This window comes from Poromitra crassiceps (assembly GCF_964638095.1).
Source record: "Poromitra crassiceps genome assembly, chromosome: 10".
Classification (NCBI taxonomy): domain Eukaryota; kingdom Metazoa; phylum Chordata; class Actinopteri; order Beryciformes; family Melamphaidae; genus Poromitra; species Poromitra crassiceps.
This window is the reverse complement of record NC_139631.1, coordinates 45,154,878-45,177,828: the sequence shown is the minus strand read 5'-3', so window position 1 is coordinate 45,177,828 and position 22,951 is coordinate 45,154,878. Positions and strand designations below refer to the sequence as shown.

The window sequence follows — 22,951 nt, the reverse complement described above, 5'->3', positions numbered from 1 at the left end:
GCTGCCTCTGTGATCCATAAAGTCCATCAGACGAATAAATTAAAGCTCCTCGTTAAACAGACTCCTCGTTAAGTGGCAAATCAACTGACGTCCTCTGCTTAATAAAGGCCAATAAGAATATGCTGATTTTGTACGGCCACGGCAGGTGCACATTTAAAGGGCTGCGCAATTACGCACGCGCCTCAATCAGGAGGAATTCTCCCCGCCTACAGTTTATGAGTTACGTTAGGCTATTTATGCTCAAACAACATTGACATTAGTAGGCTAAATTAACGGACATAATAATTAGCTTAACGACCTGTCAGAGGACCTCTCTATGCTGTCTTTCTCGCAATACGCCAGCAGCAGTTTCGCCCTTGTTTCTCTTCTTTTTTCTTTTTTTTGCCTGCATCTCTGCATCTGTGGCGAGTGGTGGTCTACAGGTGAGGATATTCCCTCTGTTCGCTCAGTCTCTCCTCAAAACAATACACAATACTTGTTCTTACCTTCCAGCAGGTAGGCTACAGCTGCTGTTCACATCTCCATGGCAACGATAGCGTTCACGCCTCCTTTCCTTGCGCAAATCCGTATTTCTGTGTAAACACACTTAGAAATTGCGTTCTGTGTAAAAAAGCAACGCTGGCTTATTTGTGGGCCTTCCAACACAGATATACTGTCAGATTCAGCTGTGATGCATTGAGCTCACGATACAATACTTCACAATATTGATACAATACTTCACAATATTGATACAATACAAGACGGAATAAAAAAAACTGCTATGAAAAAAGGGACTAGGAAATGGGCTTCCTTGGCAGGTGAGCCGGAAGTTAACTACACACACAACAGCGCCAGGTTTCCCTCTTTCTCTCATACTGTATAACATCTAAAGCAGTCTGACCGTCATACATCTCTGTACTATAAACTGACCTTTAGACACACAGACTGCAGAGTGACCATCATACATCTCTGTACTATAAACTGACCTTTAGACACACAGGCTGCAGAGTGACCATCATACATCTCTGTACTATAAACTGACCTTTAGACACACAGACTGCAGAGTGACCATCATACATCTCTGTACTATAAACTGACCTTTAGACCCACAGGCTGCAGAGTGACCATCATACATCTCTGTACTATAAACTGACCTTTAGACACACAGACTGCAGAGTGACCATCATACATCTCTGTACTATAAACTGACCTTTAGACACACAGGCTGCAGAGTGACCATCATACATCTCTGTAGTATAAACGGACCTTTAGACCCACAGTCTGCAGAGTGACCATCATACATCTCTATACTATAAACTGACCTTTAGACCCACAGTCTGCAGAGTGACCATCATACATCTCTGTACTATAAACTGACCTTTAGACTCACAGACTGCAGAGTGACCATCATACATCTCTGTACTATAAACTGACCTTTAGACACACAGACTGCAGAGTGACCATCATACATCTCTATACTATAAACTGACCTTTAGACACACAGACTGCAGAGTGACCATCATACATCTCTGTAGTATAAACTGACCTTTAGACACACAGACTGCAGAGTGACCATCATACATCTCTGTAGTATAAACTGACCTTTAGACCCACAGACTGCAGAGTGACCATCATACATCTCTATACTATAAACTGACCTTTAGACACACAGACTGCAGAGTGACCATCATACATCTCTATACTATAAACTGACCTTTAGACACACAGACTGCAGAGTGACCATCATACATCTCTGTACTATAAACTGACCTTTAGACACACAGACTGCAGAGTGACCATCATACATCTCTGTACTATAAACTGACCTTTAGACACACGGACTGCAGAGTGACCATCATACATCTCTGTACTATAAACTGACCTTTAGACACACAGACTGCAGAGTGACCATCATACATCTCTGTACTATAAACTGACCTTTAGACACACAGACTGCAGAGTGACCATCATACATCTCTGTACTATAAACTGACCTTTAGACACACAGACTGCAGAGTGACCATCATACATCTCTGTACTATAAACTGACCTTTAGACACACAGGCTGCAGAGTGACCATCATACATCTCTGTACTATAAACTGACCTTTAGACACACAGAGTGCAGAGTGACCATCATACATCTCTGTACTATAAACTGACCTTTAGACACACAGACTGCAGAGTGACCATCATACATCTCTGTACTATAAACTGACCTTTAGACACACAGACTGCAGAGTGACCATCATACATCTCTGTACTATAAACTGACCTTTAGACCCACAGACTGCAGAGTGACCATCTTACATCTCTGTACTATAAACTGACCTTTAGACCCACAGACTGCAGAGTGACCATCATACATCTCTGAACTATAAACTGACCTTTAGACCCACAGTCTGCAGAGTGACCATCATACATCTCTGTACTATAAACTGACCTTTAGACCCACAGGCTGCAGAGTGACCATCATACATCTCTGTACTATAAACTGACCTTTAGACACACAGACTGCAGAGTGACCATCATACATCTCTGTACTATAAACTGACCTTTAGACACACAGACTGCAGAGTGACCATCATACATCTCTATACTATAAACTGACCTTTAGACCCACAGACTGCAGAGTGACCATCATACATCTCTGAACTATAAACTGACCTTTAGACCCACAGTCTGCAGAGTGACCATCATACATCTCTGTACTATAAACTGACCTTTAGACCCACAGGCTGCAGAGTGACCATCATACATCTCTGTACTATAAACTGACCTTTAGACTCACAGGCTGCAGAGTGACTATCATACATCTCTGTACTATAAACTGATCTTTAGACACACAGACTGCAGAGTGACCATCATACATCTCTGTACTATAAACTGACCTTTAGACACACAGACTGCAGAGTGACCATCATACATCTCTGTACTATAAACTGACCTTTAGACTCACAGACTGCAGAGTGACCATCATACATCTCTGTACTATAAACTGACCTTTAGACTCACAGACTGCAGAGTGACCATCATACATCTCTGTAGTATAAACTGACCTTTAGACACACAGGCTGCAGAGTGACCATCATACATCTCTGTACTATAAACTGACCTTTAGACCCACAGGCTGCAGAGTGACCATCATACATCTCTGTAGTATAAACTGACCTTTAGACTCACAGGCTGCAGAGTGACCATCATACATCTCTGTAGTATAAACTGACCTTTAGACACACAGTCTGCAGAGTGACCATCATACATCTCTGTACTATAAACTGACCTTTAGACACACAGGCTGCAGAGTGACCATCATACATCTCTGTACTATAAACTGACCTTTAGACACACAGGCTGCAGAGTGACCATCATACATCTCTGTACTATAAACTGACCTTTAGACACACATGCTGCAGAGTGACCATCATACATCTCTGTAGTATAAACTGACCTTTAGACACACAGACTGCAGAGTGACCATCATACATCTCTGTAGTATAAACTGACCTTTAGACCCACAGACTGCAGAGTGACCATCATACATCTCTGTACTATAAACTGACCTTTAGACACACAGACTGCAGAGTGACCATCATACATCTCTGTAGTATAAACTGACCTTTAGACCCACAGACTGCAGAGTGACCATCATACATCTCTGTACTATAAACTGACCTTTAGACCCAGAGGCTGCAGAGGGAGCTGCGGGCGGAGCACGAGCAGAAACAGAGAGAGCTGCAGGAGAGCAGCAGGAGGCTGCGTCTGGACTGTGACCACCAGGTGGCGTTGGAGAGAGACAAGGCTCGGATGATAGAGGACGAGAGAGCAAGGCTGCTGCAGCAGGTACAGAGAGAGAGAGAGAGAGAGAGAGAGTGTGTGTGTGTGTGTGTGTGTGTGTGTGTGAGAGTGTGTCTGAGAGTGTGTTTGTGTGTGTGTGTTAGTATTAGTAGTAGCTATTTATTGGTGCTTCGCAGTCATTTACAGACTGAAATGACACACCAATGTATATCCATAAGGTATATATCAAAACAGCAAGGAGATAAAAGTACATTTTCAATAATTGTGGAAGTAGTAGGCAGCATATTCAATCTACAATGAAATGTAAACAGAGTATTCAGGAAAAATGTATTGCAAATCCTATGAAGAAGGGATGCTGGAACGCTGTGGTAGCATCAGTAGTCTGGGGGGAAATTAGAAGAGTGAAAAATAATGTATGATGTATGGTAACTTGATGAGTCTTGTGCGGTAGGGGATGGGAAAATTGCGGGCTGCATCTAACGATTATTTTCATTGGTGATTATTTCCTCAATGAATTGATTAAATTAAATTTCAGATAATGGTGAACGATGGTGTCATTCTTTCCCAAAGCCTAAGATGATGTCCTCAAATGTCTTGTTTTGTCCACAACCCAAAGCTATTGAGTTTACTGTCATAGAGGAGTAAAGAAACCAGAAAATATTCACATTTAAAGCTAGAATCAGAGAATACCCTATTCTATTCTATTCTGTCCTCTCGACTCCTCTTCGCTCCTCTCCTCCAGATAGCAGATGGGGAGTCCAGGTACAAGCAGCTGGAGAAGGAGTTCCACCTCTTCAGAGAACAGCAGAACGTCAGACCTGAGATCAGACTGCAGTCAGAGATCAACCTGCTCAGTCTAGAGAAGGTATTTAACTCCTAATAACGACTTTCTACCAGTATAATTAGTACTAATGATTCAGAACATCAGATAAGAAATGACACTACGGCTAGAGATTCCTATTATGATAACTGTCACTGATCGTTCTGCTCTGTGACTGTAAGGTGGAGCTGGACAGGAAGCTGGAGTCCACCACCAAGTCCAAGCTGCACTACAAGCAGCAATGGGGACGTGCCTTAAAAGAGCTGGCCCGGTTCAAACAGGTACCGCACACTAGAGGGCTTCACCTGTCCAAATGACCACCCGAACCCTAATGGACCCGGGAAATTAGTTCCAAGATCCGATTGGACCCGATCATTTAAAATATACATTATATATATATGCTGACCCATTTTTGCCAGAGATTTTAAAGACCCGACCTTGTGTATACTTTACTTTTTGCAAACCAGTTTAGGTGAAACTATGACCGGAAGAAGCGCCACACAGCTTTGCAAGCTAGCAAAACATCTCACCTAACAAGTTATTTAATAACCCATTGATACCGGCGCACGTTCTCTAGAGTGGCACTCTAAACCTACTGCACGTTTGTAAACACCCCCTGTAAACCTGACGTTTTGGGAGAAGTTGCCAGAGCGGTCGGCGTTCACTAAAGCCTTTATATCTCAGGCTCTGTAGCACATAGAAACATAAAATAAAAAGCATTTGAGAGCTTAACCCTTTGGCTTTTTGTATTATATTTGCCCTAATGTTATTCTTTTATTTTTTTATCTTTAACCCCAAAAAATAAAAAGATTCTAATGCATTTTAAGAAATGTTACTAAAGATTACGGCAAATGTAACCCTTCCAAATAAAAAGCCATGGGTTTAAGCTCTCAAATGCTTTTTATTTCATGTTGATAGCTACTATAGAAGCTGAGGAAATAGGTTTTGTTGAACCCTTGACAATTACTGCAGCAAAAGTAACGTTAGCGACCTCCGTTTTGCAGTCGTCTTGAAATACGGCAAATTCGCCAAAAGTCACTCACCCAATGAGCCTTGGCTAGTGTGTCAACAGTCACATCATAATGTGGGTGTGGAATATTCTTATTCATTGATGTCTTCGTCCTCAAAGTAAGTCATATACTCCGTTCAGTTCATCACTTAGCGTTAGCTTAGCTTACTGTCTGAGACGCGGCCATGCAGAATTGCCACCGTGCAGCAGAAGAACGTGCAGTAAAACCTTGAGGCTATTGCAGATTGGAACATGAGATAAATAAATCTGAAGTTACGTCCGCAACATTAATGTCAACCTCTAATACAACTAGAGTTGTATGGGAAGTCTTGCTGGACCGGCGCTTCCTTGATTTGCTGTGTAGTTCGAGCTTTGGAAAACTGTCCACACGGTCGAGGCAAAAATAAAAATAAAAAACTACAAAACCCACAATGCATTTCACCTCCGCCACGTCTATTTCAGCAAATCATGATGCATTTAATCGGTCACATGTCTTGAAACAACGATATACACGTACTACGCGTCTGTGTTGCAGCCGGGATGAAAGGTAAAACGACACGCCCGTTGCCGTCGGTGTTAAAGGGATATACACGCAAATGCTGCATCCGGTATCAATGGGTTAACCGAGTCTTTGTCATAACCGCAAGATTAAACCTTCAGAAAACTTCATGCCAATTGTAACTTCAAACAGATATGATTTGTTTGCCTTTTTGTGATCGTCAATTTACACATAGCTTTTTTTACGCCTCCGCAGACTGCCTGCCATCTGACTGTGGTGCAGCCAGCCTCCACTCTGAAATACACGGTCAAAGTAGCACCCGTGTTATTTTGTGGTGCGTTGATACAGTCGATTGTTGCAAAATCCAAATGCAGCATCATGTTCTGCTCATTGACTTGTTATTTTTCTCAGATCATGATCACCGTTTAAAGGGCATGGTGCAGGTTGGAGACCACATTGCATTAATATGTGGAAGGGGTATATAGCAATGGGGCTTGGGGGAAAAAAACTTTTTTTCAATCACACATAGCTGCGTTCAGACTAGTTTTTGTAACCAGCAGGGGGCACTGGTCCATTTCATGGAACTACCTTTTGTGATGTCACAGGGATGCAAAATACCGTAAAATACCAATTATTAGCCCGGGCGTTAATTGACAAAATATGTAGCCAGACCCCGCGTCAATATGGGACCTGCGGCAGTTTGGGACCTGCTTTAATTATTTTTGTACAAACATATTGCTCAGAAAAGATTGTAAATAGTATGAAATTGTTTATTTAAACCATTTATTTTAATGAGTTGGCTACAGCCCCCCACACGATTGCTTGTCTATGGGGAGAGCCGCGCCTCCCTCTCAGCGCAGCAGAGCACATTGCATGCCAGTTCTGGCCTGTACATGAAATCAAATAAAATTTGAGCTGAACTGTGACCTACCGGTATTTACCACTAAACTTTCTCCGCTGAAGGTGAGAGAACATGATCATCATGTGAGCAGATTATTTGTTGCATGCACTGCCTCCTCCGCTGGCTGCATGCGCTGCCCCCTCCGCTGCAGTGTGCGGTGAAATACCAATTAGAAGCCGACTTCTATGCCCGCTGGCAGGGAAACATACCATATAGGCACATTTCTCAAAATAATTATTACACCAGAGATGTCGGTTTTAGTGTATAAAAATCTTCAGGAAATGCCTACACAATTTTCAGAATCATCAGATGTTGACGGAAAACGAATTTTGATCAGCAAGTTTCGTGCATGTGTTTTTTTTCCTCGTTGTTCCTCGTTTCCTCGTTGTTCGTCTTCTTCATCCGATTTTTCTTCTTCGTTGTGTTTGGGAGATGCATTCAACAGGATGTCGCAAAGGTAAAAAGAAAACATTGAAAAAACTAACCGGGCGTCAAATTGGGACCTGCTTTTATGTACAAAATATGTATCCAGACCCCGCTTATATATGGGACCCGCGGCAATTTGGAAGTCGGCTTCTAATTGGTATTTTACGGTAGTCACCTTTAGGTGACAGTCACATTTTTCAGCCCAAAATATGAGGATTTCTGAGTGGTTTTATGTCTGCCCTGGTATCTGTCACCTTTTTTTCACTCTCCATGACTTTGCATCCCTGTGTCCGCCCCAGCAGAACATTCTCCTCTTGTTATGTCACTCCTGTTGTTATGTCACACGCCCATTTATAAAATGCCACCTTTTCCTCCATATTTATACCCTGGGGGCCTGTGGGGGGAGGGGGGGGGGGGGATCTTTGTATTTTTGAAGTGTTTTCACTGTAATCATGAGCCCAAAATGTCAATTCAGATTTTTTTTAACCTGCACCATGCTCTTTAACATTTTTAATTGCATTGCTTTCATAGTAACGTTAAATCGCTGCGTGGGTGACACTCTGCAGCTCCCAATATACTACAGGTACTACTATAGAATCAAAGATGATTAATGTTAATATCTGTTTTACTACTTAGATAATGTCATATAATATGCATGAAGTGATATATATCTTCTTAATTAATGTGTCATATTATACATAAAGTGTATATATCCGCTCTGCTGCATAACGGGCGACCTTCATTCATCTTTCCCAAGTCTTTTCCAGGCTTGCTTCCTGATGTGACACATGGGGGCATGGTTTCACCTAAACTGGGTTGCGAAAAGTATACACGCGACCCGACCCAGTGCATGTCCTAGAGGAGGGGTCACTTTATAGACCTGACCACCCCGATAATTAAAACTTCTACAGAAAATGCTGTTCTACTGCAAAACTATTTTCTTTTTATCATCTCAGATACAACTAATAAAAGGAGATCAAAATAAGAAAACTTGCCAAGTTGTGCCGTAGTAACATAGATAACAGTGTCTGGTCAGGTCAATGTTATTTATAGCACATTTCACAAAGCCAAATCAGAGCAATACATGTGTATTAATAACAAAATAAGAACAGACACATGCAGAGGACATAGAGAATTTAAAGTGTATATAGAAGTATAACAGCATCAGACATTTACTCAACATTTAAACCCAACATTAGTGCATTAGGTCAGAATGCTGAGTTAAAGGCAGGAAGTGTTTTAAGTCTGGCGAAACCCACCTGACACAGATACAGGAATTGACTGGAGTTCAGCCATGTCGCTCTGAACATACTGGCCTCTATCGTTGCATCAGCGTAGAAACTACGCCGAGCGCCTGGCGCAGTGGGCGTGGACCAGCGCACTTGATATCTTGGTATCGGCGCTACACGCAGCCTAAAGCATTACAACCACGCCTTTTAAGCGTAAAATTATGCACCATCTGCTCATTGGATAAGTGCAATAAACGAATGCCTTTTAAGCTCCAATTCCAGTGGTCCAGCAAAACCAGACAAAAGCCAAGCGCTCTGCTCCCCCCCCCCTCCCTTCATCCAGTCTGTCTGTCTCCATATATAGGCTATTATTCCATATTATTATGCTTCTCAAACCAATCTAACTGCAGTTTAAATACTGCAAGCATGTAAATACGCTACACTATAGCAAGATCAAAGTGAAAAGAATGTTCTAAAGGCATCAGCTAGAAAAATATAGCCTATCCCTATATGATGAGATTAATTAGATTGGTGAAAGTTTGTCCAGAAAGATATCGTTTTCTCTCCCCTGCTGCAGGTAGGCTGATAAAGGTAGGCACATAAATATAGCCTACATTATGTAAAGTCATTGCATAAATGTGTTTTTATTGTAAAACTAAAATGTGAAGTAGAGCCAATTTATTGGAGCGGACATCACAGTAGGACATGACAGTAGAAGCGCGTTACGCTGTCACTTATCTAAATCACGTTAAATCGACAAGGGATATATATAGGCCCAGGAGGACATATATGTTTCACATAGGGTGGTGTTTTCATTTCAATGTTTTATTTGGTCCAATATTGAAATGTTCTACAATTGCAGGTTGTGTTACCATTACACATTATTTAGATATACCTTTATATCTATTTCGGCTCATTTGGTTGCTATTTAGTAGCGAAATGGAGTAGCCCATTGCATGCTGGGAATCACAGGCAGTGAACTTACAACTTATTTTTCCTATGGGACGTGTGTTGTGTCTGTCTGAGCGAGGGAGTCAGAGAGAGAGAGTCGTATTGTGCCTGTCAGACTGATATGAGCAAGAGAGAGGGAGTGACACAGAGAAGGGGGACAGAGGAGAGCCAGAGGAGTGCTCCGCGCAACCGGCGCACTGAATAGGCCTGGTTTTCAAAAGCGCTAAATTTACGCCAGGTGGGAAGATATCATTAGGCCGATATTTAAGGCCGAAACGCCCATTCTCGCCCATTCAGGGAGTGCGCCACGCCCATTCAGCGTAAAGCGCATTTACCAGCCTAAAGCCATGTTGATATCTTCCCGAGACAGGCGCAAGGCACGTTTTTTAGCGCCGAAGGCCCGTTTTAGCGCCGAAGGCCTGTGGGAGAATAGGGGCCACTGTCTCTGGTTAAGCTGACAGAGCGAGTGTAGAATCAGCTGCATCAAGCCAGTCAGAGAAGGACGGAATAAGACAGGAAGTAACGTGGGTTTACCTTCAAAATAAAAGCATGGGCCTACTCTTTTTTGTTGTTGATGCTACTAATGTTGAATGTCGTGTCTGGATCGGGGGTTCGGGAAAAAAAAAGATGGTTTGATGATCACTATAGATGTAAACATGACGGTACCTCTAAAGTGATCAGACAGACGTCCCTCCTCAGACTGGCCCAGAGGCGCTGTGTGTTTGCGTCGTGACAGCGGCCATATTTCACACGAGATAATTGTAGTTTTTGTGCGTTTGCTCTTCAGACGCTCGGTGTAATCTGCTGCCGCCGACGAGCTGACAGTGTTAGGACGTTTAGCAGAGTGCAGGAAGCTACGCCGCTATCCCTCATCTGACCTCAGGCCTGTGTGTGTGTGTAGGAGTGTGTGTGCGTGTGCAGAGATCTGTGTACTCGTATGTGTGCTTGAGGAAAATAGTGTGTGCACACTTATGTACATGTCAAATGAGTGTGTGAGTGATTCAGTGCATGTGTTAGGTGTGTGTGTGTGTGTGTGTGTGTGTGTGTGTGTGTGTGTGTGTGAGAGAGAGAGAGAGAGAGAGTTAAAGAATGTGTGTCAGCGAGCGAGTGAGTAGAGTGAGGATGAAAGAAAAGTGTGTGTGTTAACGAGAGCAGGTTTGTGTGCATGTACCAAAGAGTGTATATGAGAGAGTGTGTGTGCATGTGACTGTGTGTGTGTGTGTGTGTGTGTGTGTGTGTGTGTGTTGTGCGTGAGGTGTGTTTTTACACCACAGCCAAATATTTAGCCAAGGTGAAGTAGACAATGAAATGTGTGAGAGCCATCAGTCCTTAACAGCACACACACACACACACACACACACACACACACACACACACACACACACACAGTGTCACACACACACACACACACACACACAGTGTCACACACACACACACACACACACAGTGTCACACACACACACACAGGACTGCACTAAGTGGGGCCTAATGTAAACACACACACACACACAGGCCTTATCTGAGCAAACTAATAACTGTTACTGACATTAACCAGCTGGAAAAGTGGAAGGACACTTTTCTTTTCCTTTCTCTCTCTCTCTCCCTCCCTCTCTCTCCCTCTCTCCCTCCTTCCCTCTCTCTCACTCTCTACTAGTCTATCATTTCTCTTCTCCCTCTTTCCCGTTCTCTTGCTTCTTTACTCTTACCTGCTCTCCCTCTCTTTCTCCATGTCTTCTTGCTCTCTCTCTCTCCTCTCTCCCCAAATCTATCATTTTCTCTTCTACCACGTTTTCACTCTCTTTCTCACTCTTGTTCCTTTATAGTTCCGAATTTATATATATACATACATATATATATATATATATATATATATATGTATATATATTTATTTATTTATATATATATATATATATATATATACATATACATAAATATACATACATATATATATATATATATATATATATATGTATGTATATTTATGTATATGTATATATATGTATATATATATATATATATATATACACGGCTGTAGTAATGACACATATATATATATATATATATATATATATACATATACATATACACATACATATACACACATACATAAAACACTAGTCATACACTATAATAAGGCGCTTGACTCCATTGGCCAGTGGCGCTGCTCTTGAGGCAAGAGGAGGGCACCTGCATGGGCTAGGAGATCCCCCCCCCGTGGGGGATCAGGAGTCAAGACTCGTTGGTGGCGGACTGGGGAGGTGGGTGGGGCAAAACAACGCTTCGGACGGCTTCGAGGGAGATGGACTGCCGTGAAGCTGCTGCTGCTATGATCGGCCAGAGAGAGAGAGGTGACGTAGAACCCTTGCTATATATATGAGGATTAACTGACGTCATATTTGACGTCATAGCAGACGTCATACTAGGACTTTGACTGACCACGTTATGCTAGGACTTGACGGTCGTCAGGGGATGATCGGATTATGCATGAGTGGCCTTCAGCTTGAAATATGGTCTGGAGACCTCACTTCAATCATGAGAGGCCAGTTGGTAGGATTAGACAAACTTTATTTAGCAATCGGCGTGCATGGCAATTACTTTGGCGCTTGACTCCATTGGCCAGTGGCGCTGCTCTTGAGGCAAGAGGAGGGCACCTGCATGGGCTAGGAGATCCCCCAAAAGGAAGATCTGATTACCGGAGGTTAATTGAGATCTGCAGGCGCCGGTAGTTGATTGTACTTTTCCCTTCGACCTTTTTTAGCGACTTACAGCTATTTGCGGCTGGCGCTCCCAACTCGGTCGGGCACCTCGCGATAGCGCTTCCCAGCTTGGCCTACCTGGCCGCCTTGGCGCTTCGCGATTGTACTTTTCCGGCCTTCGACCTTTTTAGCGACTTACAGCTATTTGCGGCTGGCGCTCCCAACTCGGTCGGGCCTTCGTTCTTGGTACATGCTTTTCCTGCCTTCGACCTTTTTAGCGACTTACAGCTATTTGCGGCTGGCGCTCCCAACTCGGTCGGGCACCTCGCGACAGCGCTTCCCAGCTTAGCCTACCTGGCCGCCTTGGCGCTTCGCGATTGTACTTTTCCGGCCTTCGACCTTTTTAGCGACTTACAGCTATTTGCGGCTGGCGCTCCCAACTCGGTCGGGCCTTGGTACGTGCTTTTCCTGCCTTCGACCTTTTTAGCGACTTACAGCTATTTGCGGCTGGCGCTCCCAACTCGGTCGGCACCTCGCGATAGCGCTTCCCAGCCTGGCCTACCTGGCCGCCTTGGCGCTTCGCGATTGTACTTTTCCGGCCTTCGACCTTTTTAGCGACTTACAGCTATTTGCGGCTGGCGCTCCCAACTCGGTCGGGCCTTCGATCTTGGTACATTAAAGTTTAGCTTGGCGCTTCCCGGCTTGGCCTACTTGGCTGCCTTGGCGCAACTACCCTGACTTTCTCCGACTCTATCCCCCCGGGGGGGGAGAGAGAGAGTCGAGAGAGAGAGTCAGGGTCAGTCAGAGGGCCAAGTCGTGCGGCGCGCAAGGCCCGACCGAGCTGGGAAGCGCCAGCCGCAACGCAAGTAGGGGGATCAAGATCGAAGGCCCGACCGAGTTGGGAAGCGCCAGCCGCAAGTAGCCATAAGTCGTTAAAAAGGTCGAAGGCCAGAAAAGTACAATCAATTACTAATGTACCAAGATCGAAGGCCCGACCGAGTTGGGAGCGCCAGCCGCAAATAGCTGTAAGTCGCTAAAAGGTCGAAGGCCAGAAAAGTTCAATCAACTACCGGTGCCCGTAGATCTCAATTAACCTCCGGTAATCAGATCTTCCTTTTGGGGGATCTCCTAGCCTATGCAGATGCCCTCCTCTTGCCTCAAGAGCAGCGCCACTGGCTAATGGAGTCATGCGCCAAAGTATTTGCCATGCATGCCGATTGCTAAATAAAGTTCGTTAAATCCTACCAACTGGCCTCTCATGATTGAAGTGAGGTCTCTAGACCATATTTCAAGCTGAAGGCCATTCGTGCATAATCTAATCCGATCACCCCCTGACGTCAGTCAAGTTCTAGTATGACGTGGTCAGTCAAAGTCTTAGTATGACGTCTGTAATGACGTCAGATATGACGTCAGTTAATTCTCATATATATAGCAAGGGTTCTACGTCACCTCTCTCTCTCTGGCCGATCATAGCAGCAGCAGCTTCACGGCAGTCCATCTCCCCTGAGCCGTCCTCCGAAGCGTTGTTTTGCCCCACCCACCTCCCCAGTCCGCCACCAACGAGTCGTGACTCCTGATCCCCCACTGGGGGGGGATCTCCTAGCCTATGCAGATGCCCTCCTCTTGCCTCAAGAGCAGCGCCACTGGCTAATGGAGTCATGCGCCAAAGTATTTGCCATGCATGCCGATTGCTAAATAAAGTTCGTTAAATCCTACCAACTGGCCTCTCATGATTGAAATACATATCAATTATGTATATATATGACAATAATTGTTGTCATACATACACTATACGCATATATCATCCCATACATAGTATCCAATAACATACAGTAACTATATAGTTATCAATTTTTAAATTTAATTATACATACAAACATACAGACAGACAGACATACACACGCACATACATACATACAGACATACATACATAAAACATGTAATTACTGAAAATCTTAACACCACCACCACCATGTGAAACTCAGTGTAAGACCAATGCATTCCTCGCCTCCCTGTACCTTGTGAAAATCATATTTTTATACAATATTTTAAACCGGTTTTTGTTTGGACATTGCTTCAGTTCCTCACTCAAACGGTTCCATAGTTTCACACCAGAAGTTGAAACACAAAAACCTTTCATAGTTGTACGTATACAGAGAGTTTTGAAATTATATTGTCCCCTTAAGTTATAACCCCCCACACGATCCCCAAACAAATTCTGTATGTTTTCTGGTAGTTGATTGTTTCTTGCCTTGTACATTATTATTGCTGTTTGATATGATACAATGTCAGTGAATTTTAATAATTTTGACTGTAAAAATAGTGTGTTAGTGTGTTCCAGATAGCCAACCTTGTGTATGGTCCTTATTGCTCTGTTTTGGAGAGTGATTAGTGACTGCAATGGATTTTTATAGTTATTTCCCCAAACCTCAGCACAATAATGTATGTATGGCAAGACTAAAGAACAGTAGAGAGTGTGGAGTGACTTATGATCCACGACCTGTTTTGCTTTGTTTATGACTGCAATGCTTCTTGACATTTTGGACTGTACGTGTTTAATAATATGTGGTTTCCAACTAAGTTTATCATCCATTATAACCCAGGAACTTATTTTCATGCACCCTTTCAATTACAACCCCATCTATTTCTATCTTCACCTGTGTGATTACTTTGTGATTGGTAAATAACATACATTTTGTTTTGCTCACATTTAACACGTTCACTGCCAATGACGAGTTGAGTCGTCAAAAAAAATCCAACGGTTGACTGCCAATGACGAGTTGAGTCGTCAAAAAAAAAAAAAAAAAAAATTGACGGTGGGACGTGGATCAACGCCCCCCACGTCTCCTATAAAAATATTGGAGCCACCGAACGTGTACAACCCATTCCACCGACCCACTAAGTGGCGACAGTGCTCTCCAGACTAGAAAAAGCCGAGCCAAAACTGCAGGGGAACGCGCGAGGAAACCATTATCATACTGTAAAATGGATTGGCGAAAACGCTTTCGCTTTCGCGCATTATCGCGCTGGGAGCTGGCGGTGGGGGATTGCAAATTTGCATTATAGATTATGGTGCAACACACTTTGAAACACCGCAGAAAGCCCACAATCGCACGCAGCTTCATTGTACAACCGAAACGACTCATGCAGACTCGCCCAAAGAGCAGCCGCCAGCAGCCAGGCAGCACAGACAGGCAGAGCCTCGCTTGTGACAAACGCTGCAAAGCCACGGAGGGAGGAGTTTGAAGGAGAGGGGGGTTTCCTGCTGCTATGGAGGAAATTACTGTTCAAAACTATTGTTTAGATGTCTGACGTCTTACGCCAAAAATAAATGGTTAAAGTGACTGTTCTATCGAATTTCACAAAAAGCCATTTATCTCAGAATAAATTTTCAGACGCTGAAACCATGCTGTATTCTACTGCTAATGCCTACATAACTACTAACTCTACAAACTAACTCTTTTAGACAGAGAAAGCACACATTCTATTAGTTCTTTTGAGATCATTTGTGTTCACAAAATCTTAGCAGAAAAGAATCCTCGGCTCTTGAAAGATGAGCCAGAATCCTCAAAAAAAACCTTGGCAGAACCTACCTACAGTATTGAAAAAACGGCTGGCAGTGAATGTGTTAATGATAATTGATTGTAATTAAACCATATTTTCAATTTGTCCAAGTTAAGGTAAGGTAAACAGTAATTGGGTTTCCATCTAAATGTATTGCACATTTTAACCAAATTTTAAGAAAATGCAAAATAATGCGCGTTTCCATCCACTGCTATTATGCAAATATAGAGCTGTCAATCACCCCGTGTTTGAGGCTGTCTGAGCTGCTGATCAGCTGCTAGACCCGATACAGAATCAGAATCAGAATCAGAAAGACTTTAATGATCCCCGGGGGAATCATTGAGATACGTGCAATTTAACCTTTCTTCTGATCTACAAAGTTACATAGACCATGAATGTAGACTCAGCCCTCAGTCTTAATCCGTTTCACTACTGTAAGACTGAGAATATTACTATTTAAATCTTTGCATAACGTTAGGTGGCGCTGTTGGAAGCCTTGCATCGGAGAACCAATCATGAGTGTTGTGGGCGGGCCTGCTTTCTGGGGGCAGTTCTCATGCAGAACCGGTGTCTCGCAAAACATCGTCGCATTTGCGGAGAAACATATTAATCACTTAGAAACAAACATAACCTGTTAATAGGACGTGTTTCATCCGGCCCCGGCGGCTAGAGGTCTTTCCCCCAGCGATAAGCCCGACTCCCGAGGCTAACGTTACAGAGCCTGCTGACTCCTCCTGACTTCACAGCACTTCACAGTAGCAAGCGGACCACTTCCGCATAGGAAAAATTATTGTAAAATAAACCACAGCTATAAATTTTGTTTGGAGCATATCAGCTTCATGCTCTGTGTTAGGACTATGATAAATGCCATTGCCGCTACCAAATAAAATTCTAATAATAAATGTAGGCGTGTCTGCTGCCGGCGGTTCTCGCCGGGCTCGAACAGACAGTTTCTGACAGTGAAATTCCCAGACGTTTGGTGGCGCAGCTCACCAAACGTCTGGGAGCCGAGACTACCATGAATGCAATTTCTGGATTACCAGGTGCCACTCTTCATTCAACTCGTCATAACATTATAATCCACTGAGCAGTTAGTAAGTGAATAAGATTTAAATTCTAGAAGTGTAAAAACTTGTTTGCGATATTTGGATTTTTTTTAGGTTTTTTTATGCCCAAATTTACATTTCACATAAAAACATGCGGATGGAAACCCGCCATATTGCCGATATGAAAACTAGAATGTACATGGCTTTATTTTCAATCTGTGTGCACTGCAGTACAAACTGCAGTAGAGCCCTCACTTCTACCGTAAATTCCGGACTATAAGACGCACCGGTCTATAAGCCGCAGCACCAAAATTGACTATTTTTTTCTTCTATAAGCCGCACCGGACTATAAGCCGCGGGTGTTTTGATGTTTAATTACCATATGAAAGGGTTCGTGCACAGAGAGGAATGTTGGGAAAGAGATCGCTGTTTGGGGAAGCTCCCATTTATTAACATTTCAACAAAACAAAACAAAAGTCAGGTCACTAATCCCCAGACAAAATCACACAACAATAGGCTACCGTATATGTGCAGCAAACCTGTAACCAGAGAAGTCAAGTCACTAATCCTCGTCTTCCTCTTCTTCCTGCGTACTGAAACCACCAAAGTCCTCATCTTCAGTGTCGGAAACGAACAGGTTCAGGGTGGCTTCGTCAACCACTCTCCTCTCTCCTTCATTGTCACTCAAAACCAACGAACTCCTCTTCATCACTGTCGGCATCGAACAGCCTCTGAAGCCTCTGACGGCCCTCAGCGCCAGCTGTGGCGGCGTCATCCTTTTCATCCCGCAGCAGTCCAGCGTTTTGGAACCCGTTGGTGATTGTGGATGTTTTCACACTCCTATAATATTCCGTGATCTTCCTTTGTGTGAATTCGCCGAAGTTTGTGATTTTCTCCTGGTAGTCGGGAGGGAGTTGTTCAGTAGTTCTCCCCCGGACGGACAGTCCCTTTCGTCTCATGAATCGGTAGCACCAAGATGGCCCACCTCTGAAATGTTCAATTTTCATCTCGGTGGCGATTGTTTTGGCCTTCAGTCGGATCTGCACCGTGGAAACGCCTCGGCCGTCTCCTCTCTGGGTCAACACCCAGTCCTCAAGGGAATCTTCAAGTTCCGGCCATCTGCTTTTGTGGCCTCTGAAGGACTTTTTTGTCTTATTACACTGAGACAGTTCCTCCTGCTGCTGCTTCCAACGTCTCACCATTGACTCATCGATGCCCAGGGTACGCGCTGCTGCTCTGTTTGTTTCTTTTAGTGCGAGTTCGACTGCTTTCAGCTTGAAAGCTGCGTCGTGTGACTTTCTGCGTACCTTCCCCATGGTAAGTGAGAGAGAGACTGCTCGTCTTGTTGTGATTCCGGGCTGATGAACTTTGCTTACCGTAATTACCATATGTAAGGGTTCACGCACAGAGGGGATTGTTGGCTGTTTGAGGAAGCTCCCATTTACCGTATTACCGTAACATTTCAACAAAACAACATAACACAACACCTTTGTTTATTTCGACAGTGCACACAGTGTCCGCGGTGTGGTGAAAAGAGGGCAACAGAGGAAATTAAAACAGAAGTGGATTTATAGGTAGAAAGAGTGCTAAAAAAGAGAGATTTTATTTGTATTTGAAATTTTTTTTCTGAAAAAATCCATAGATAAGACGCACCGTTATATAAGCCGCAGGGGCCAAAAAACGGGAAAAAAGCCGCGGCTTATAGTCCGGAATTTACGGTACTTAGCTTAGCGCTACAATGGCAGTATATGGTACTTTTGCCTACTCCGGTTCACTCGCCCAAAAGACACATTCCAACAGCACCAGAAACACTCACATGGATATGTTGTGACTCGTGTACTCACCACGCGATGAATTAATAATCCAAAGTTACATGAAACAATCATTTTCGTAGTAAATCTACACACCGAGAACTAAAGAAAGAGTAACCGAACTAACAGTGTATAACCAAAGTTACTTCAGTTAAGGTAAGGTAAGAGTCAACACTGTGTGCTGTAACTTAAGGTAAGGTAACAGTCAACACTGTCAGTGTGGTGTAACTTACTTGCCTCTGCAGGTTCTCCGCCACCTCCTCTGACTTTTGGAAACGGTAACATTACAATCGAGATAACGCTAACGATGGCTAGCTTCCTATTACCGCTACTCCCTGCCTGGGCTGTGATTGACAGCTGCAATTAGGGCTGTGAATCTTCACTGGCCTCACGATTCGATTCGATTACGATTCAGAGGGCTACGATTCGATTCGATTACGATTATCGATGCATCTCGATGCATCTTAAATCGATGCATCACTTTTTTACATTATTTATTTTTTCTCACTTTCTTTTTTCTCACTGTGTGGCTACTTTTAAAATAAAAGTGCATTTGGAATTGCATTGTATTATGATCCATAATTAAAATAAACAGCTGCATGTACTTCCATTATATTTTATTTGATTATTTTAAAAAAATGTTTTTTTTCTTTTAGTTTTTTGACATTTGTGAATCGATGCAGAATCGTGCACGTCCGCATCGCGATGCATCTTATAATCGATTATTTTTGACACCCCTAGCTGCAATGCATGTCAACAATGTGCCCTAATGACGCTGATAGGACACATGTAAATCAGCGCACACTCCCTCATTCTTCCCTCCCTCTCCTCCTCCACATCTCTCTTTCACAATCTGTCATTTTCTTTTTAAGTAAATTTCTTTTTAAGTCTTTTTAAGTTCCTTTACAGTCCCCTAATTACCACTATTAGTATAGTTCATATTTACCCAATATATATATAGCAATTTATAGTATATTCTTGGGTAATTACCACTGGTAAATAAGTAGGCATGATATTACCAAGCTCTGCCTCTTACCAGTGTAATTGGTGGTTATTCCCTTCTCATGCAATAAACACAAACTGAGTTGAGTTGATGGCTAATAATGGAGGTTTTTCTGGGTATTTGAATGAATGAATGAGCTTTATTTGTCACTGTCATTTGTCACAAAAAACAAGTTTCAGAACAACGAAATTGAAGCAATCCCCTAGGTGCGTTAGACAAGACAATACAATATGTCAAGGTAATAAAGATAAGGTATTTAAAAAGTAACGAGGTAATATGGATAAAAGTGTTCAGTGTATAAAAGTATGAGGTAATAAAAAAGTAAAAAGTGTCTAGTTTCAAGTTTGTTCTGTGTACACTCTTGTACACTCTATACATTCGGGACGGTCATTCCACTTAGCAGCTGTAGTTTCTCTGTATTTACCAGTGGTAATTACCCAATAATATACTATCATTTACCATATATTTACCATGTAAATACTTGGTAAGGGACTGTCAAAGCAAGTGTTACACTTGCTTATTGTTATTTTCCTACTCATACTTTATTCTCTCTCGCCCCCTCCCTGGTTCCTCTCCTCTCTCCCCCCTCCCCTCCCCTCCCTCGTTCCTCTCCTCTCTCCCCCCTCCCCTCCCCTCCCTCGTTCCTCTCCTCTCTCCCCCCTCCCCTCCCCTCCCCTCCTTCGTTCCTCTCCTCTCTCCCCCCCTCCCCTCCCCTCCCCTCCCTTGTCCCTCTCCTCTCTCCCCCCTCCCCTCCCCTCCCTGGTTCCTCCCCTCTCTCCCCCTCCCCCCTCCCCTCCCTCGTTCCTCTCCTCTCTAAGTGCCAGATCATTGTAAAGAAAACACAGTGTGATTTATGCAGCGGTAAGGGGGTTCGGCGCGGAGTGTCACCCCCCGCCTATTAATCTTCCCTGGGATTTGCGTTGAGCAATAAGCTAGCCGGGGCGCTAACTATTCAGATGTCACACTCTCGCTTTTTATGAAATATCAGGCGAGTGTTTACACGACCATCCGTCTAGGCGCGGGCGCTTTCTTCAAGCCGGCGTTTGTTTGGTTTTTTGCGGCCTCGCTTGGCCTATTTATTCTCTCCTCTCAGCGCCTCGCATGGCGGCTGTTTAGCTCAAGCTGCATCATAAAAATTCTTGTGCGAGAAATAATGTGCTTTTCAACCCAGGAGGCTCACACACACACACACACACGCACGCACACGCGCACACACACACACACACGCGCATACACACACGCACACACACACGGGCAGCCGCACACGCAGAGCCAGAATTAATTTGCAGACAATAGGAGGTACTGGGCCGGCCAGTCAGACCTAGTCCGCTACAAAGCCAAAATATTGGGACAGGGAGCTTAAGTTGGTCTTTTCAAAGCAGAAATATTAGTACAGAGAGCTTAAAGCGATAGGCCAACTTTTGGGGAGTTTGGGCCATTTGCCATTTTGTCTATATTGAAACTAGAACGTACATGGCTCTATTTTCAATCTGTGTGCAGTACAAACTGTGGGGAACTTGCCATTGAGTTATCTGACATTATATGGCATAGGAGTCTGTCTGTGATACAACTCTGCTCAGTTAATAGTAGACACCAACTGATCCAATTTAAGGTCACTCACCGTCTTCACTATTCTAACTTTAAGTTGCATAGGATTTATCCATCTGTCTCACCACTGTGTGTCATGTGTCGGAGAGCACTCTGTCTCATGCTTTCTGGTCCTGCCCCTCACTGACCAGATTCTGGACCAGGGTTTTTTGACTGGCCCAGAAAGAATTTGAAAGAATAGGCTCGTTTGAGATGAGCAAGTTCTGCGCAGGTTCGACCAGCGACTTGCTTGGCCCGTTGCATGATGGTTAGAAAAGTTGTCCGACTTGCTCCGACTGCGTGAGCCACGGGACTCTCGTGAGAGCGGGGCGGGCACAGATTTGGAGCGAGGCTCCCCACCAACTGCGCAGCTCAGAGGATGACGAGAAACGCATCAAGCTGAGCGCCCATTGGTTCAACACAGGTGCATCACAAACCCACAGTGAAGTGTAGAAACTTCAATTTTATAAATTCCAAGCTGCCACTCCATATTTTACATGAATACCACCTGTAATGCTACATTAATATAAAAATACGTAATCTGAAGGGCTGGGTCATTTGAGCAGTGAATGTGGGTGGCGCTATTTTAATTTGTTTACAAACCGCTGTTAAACAAAACTGTAGAAGAAGAAAAGCAGCAGTGAGTGTGCAGTCGGGGGTGTTCGGATTGTTGATGCCTCACCTGACTGCACTCGCCTGCTTTCCAGGCGAGGCGGCAGTCAACTCAAATGGTAAATGGCCTGCATTTATATAGCGCTTTTATCCAAAGCACTTTACAGTCAGTAGGTACATTCACCCATTCACACACCAACGGGAGCAATTTGGGGTTCAGTATCTTGCCCAAGGACACGTCGACATGCAGACTGGAGGAGCCAGGAATCGAACCACCGACCTCTTTTATCGAAAGCAATTAGTGGACGACCCACTATACCTCCTGAGCTACAGCCGCCCTATATATCAAACGAGCCTCTTGTGTTGAATACAAAACCATGACATCTTTTTTTTTTACGTTCACCATACGGTCACCATTCACTTCAGTTGTTTAGGAGAATTCTGCAACTGTGTTTTGCTGTGAAACTCCACAAATGTTTTGTGGACTACAAAACGTCACCCGTCCTTCCATCAGCATGGAGGTGAGAAGATAATGGCAGAATTCTCATTTTTGGGTGAACTTATTCTTTAATGATTCGAACAAGGCATTAAAGCAGCTACGAGCAACTTTTTCGATTGTTATTAAACAGTATAAATTTAATATCAATGCATCACATCTTACCTCTAATAGTCGACGAGACCAAAGCTGTGTGTATCTGAGATTGCTCCCTTAGGTGATTATTAAGTCTATAGTCTGTCTAAACTTGCGTCAACAGGGGGCTCTCTAGAGCGACCGGACCGGGTAACCCGGAAGTTATTTTGTGGTTATGGCCGAAGTGGCTGCTGCAAACCGTTTCATTTCACTTCCTGATCTGCCCTGGATACAGACACACTAACACTGGCCGATTCACTCGGGGTTCAAGCGAGACTACTCTGCGTTGGTCTCGTCGACTATTAGAGGTAAGATGTGATGCATTGATATTAAATTTATACTGTTTAATAACAATCGAAAAAGTTGCTCGTAGCTGCTTTAAGACTAAAG

The 22,951-nt window shown here is 43.6% G+C and overlaps 1 protein-coding gene across 1 annotated transcript in view; it reads left to right on the top strand.

Moving 5' to 3' along the window:
• The window catches only part of cep120 (centrosomal protein 120), a 74,703-nt gene that overhangs the window by 38,640 nt on the left and 13,112 nt on the right, over positions 1-22,951 (top strand). The window contains exons 16-18 of the mRNA XM_083645457.1: positions 3,660-3,821; positions 4,519-4,641; positions 4,779-4,877. Coding sequence (XP_083501583.1) covers positions 3,660-3,821; positions 4,519-4,641; positions 4,779-4,877 — 384 coding nt within the window. The remainder of the gene's footprint in view (positions 1-3,659; positions 3,822-4,518; positions 4,642-4,778; positions 4,878-22,951) is intronic.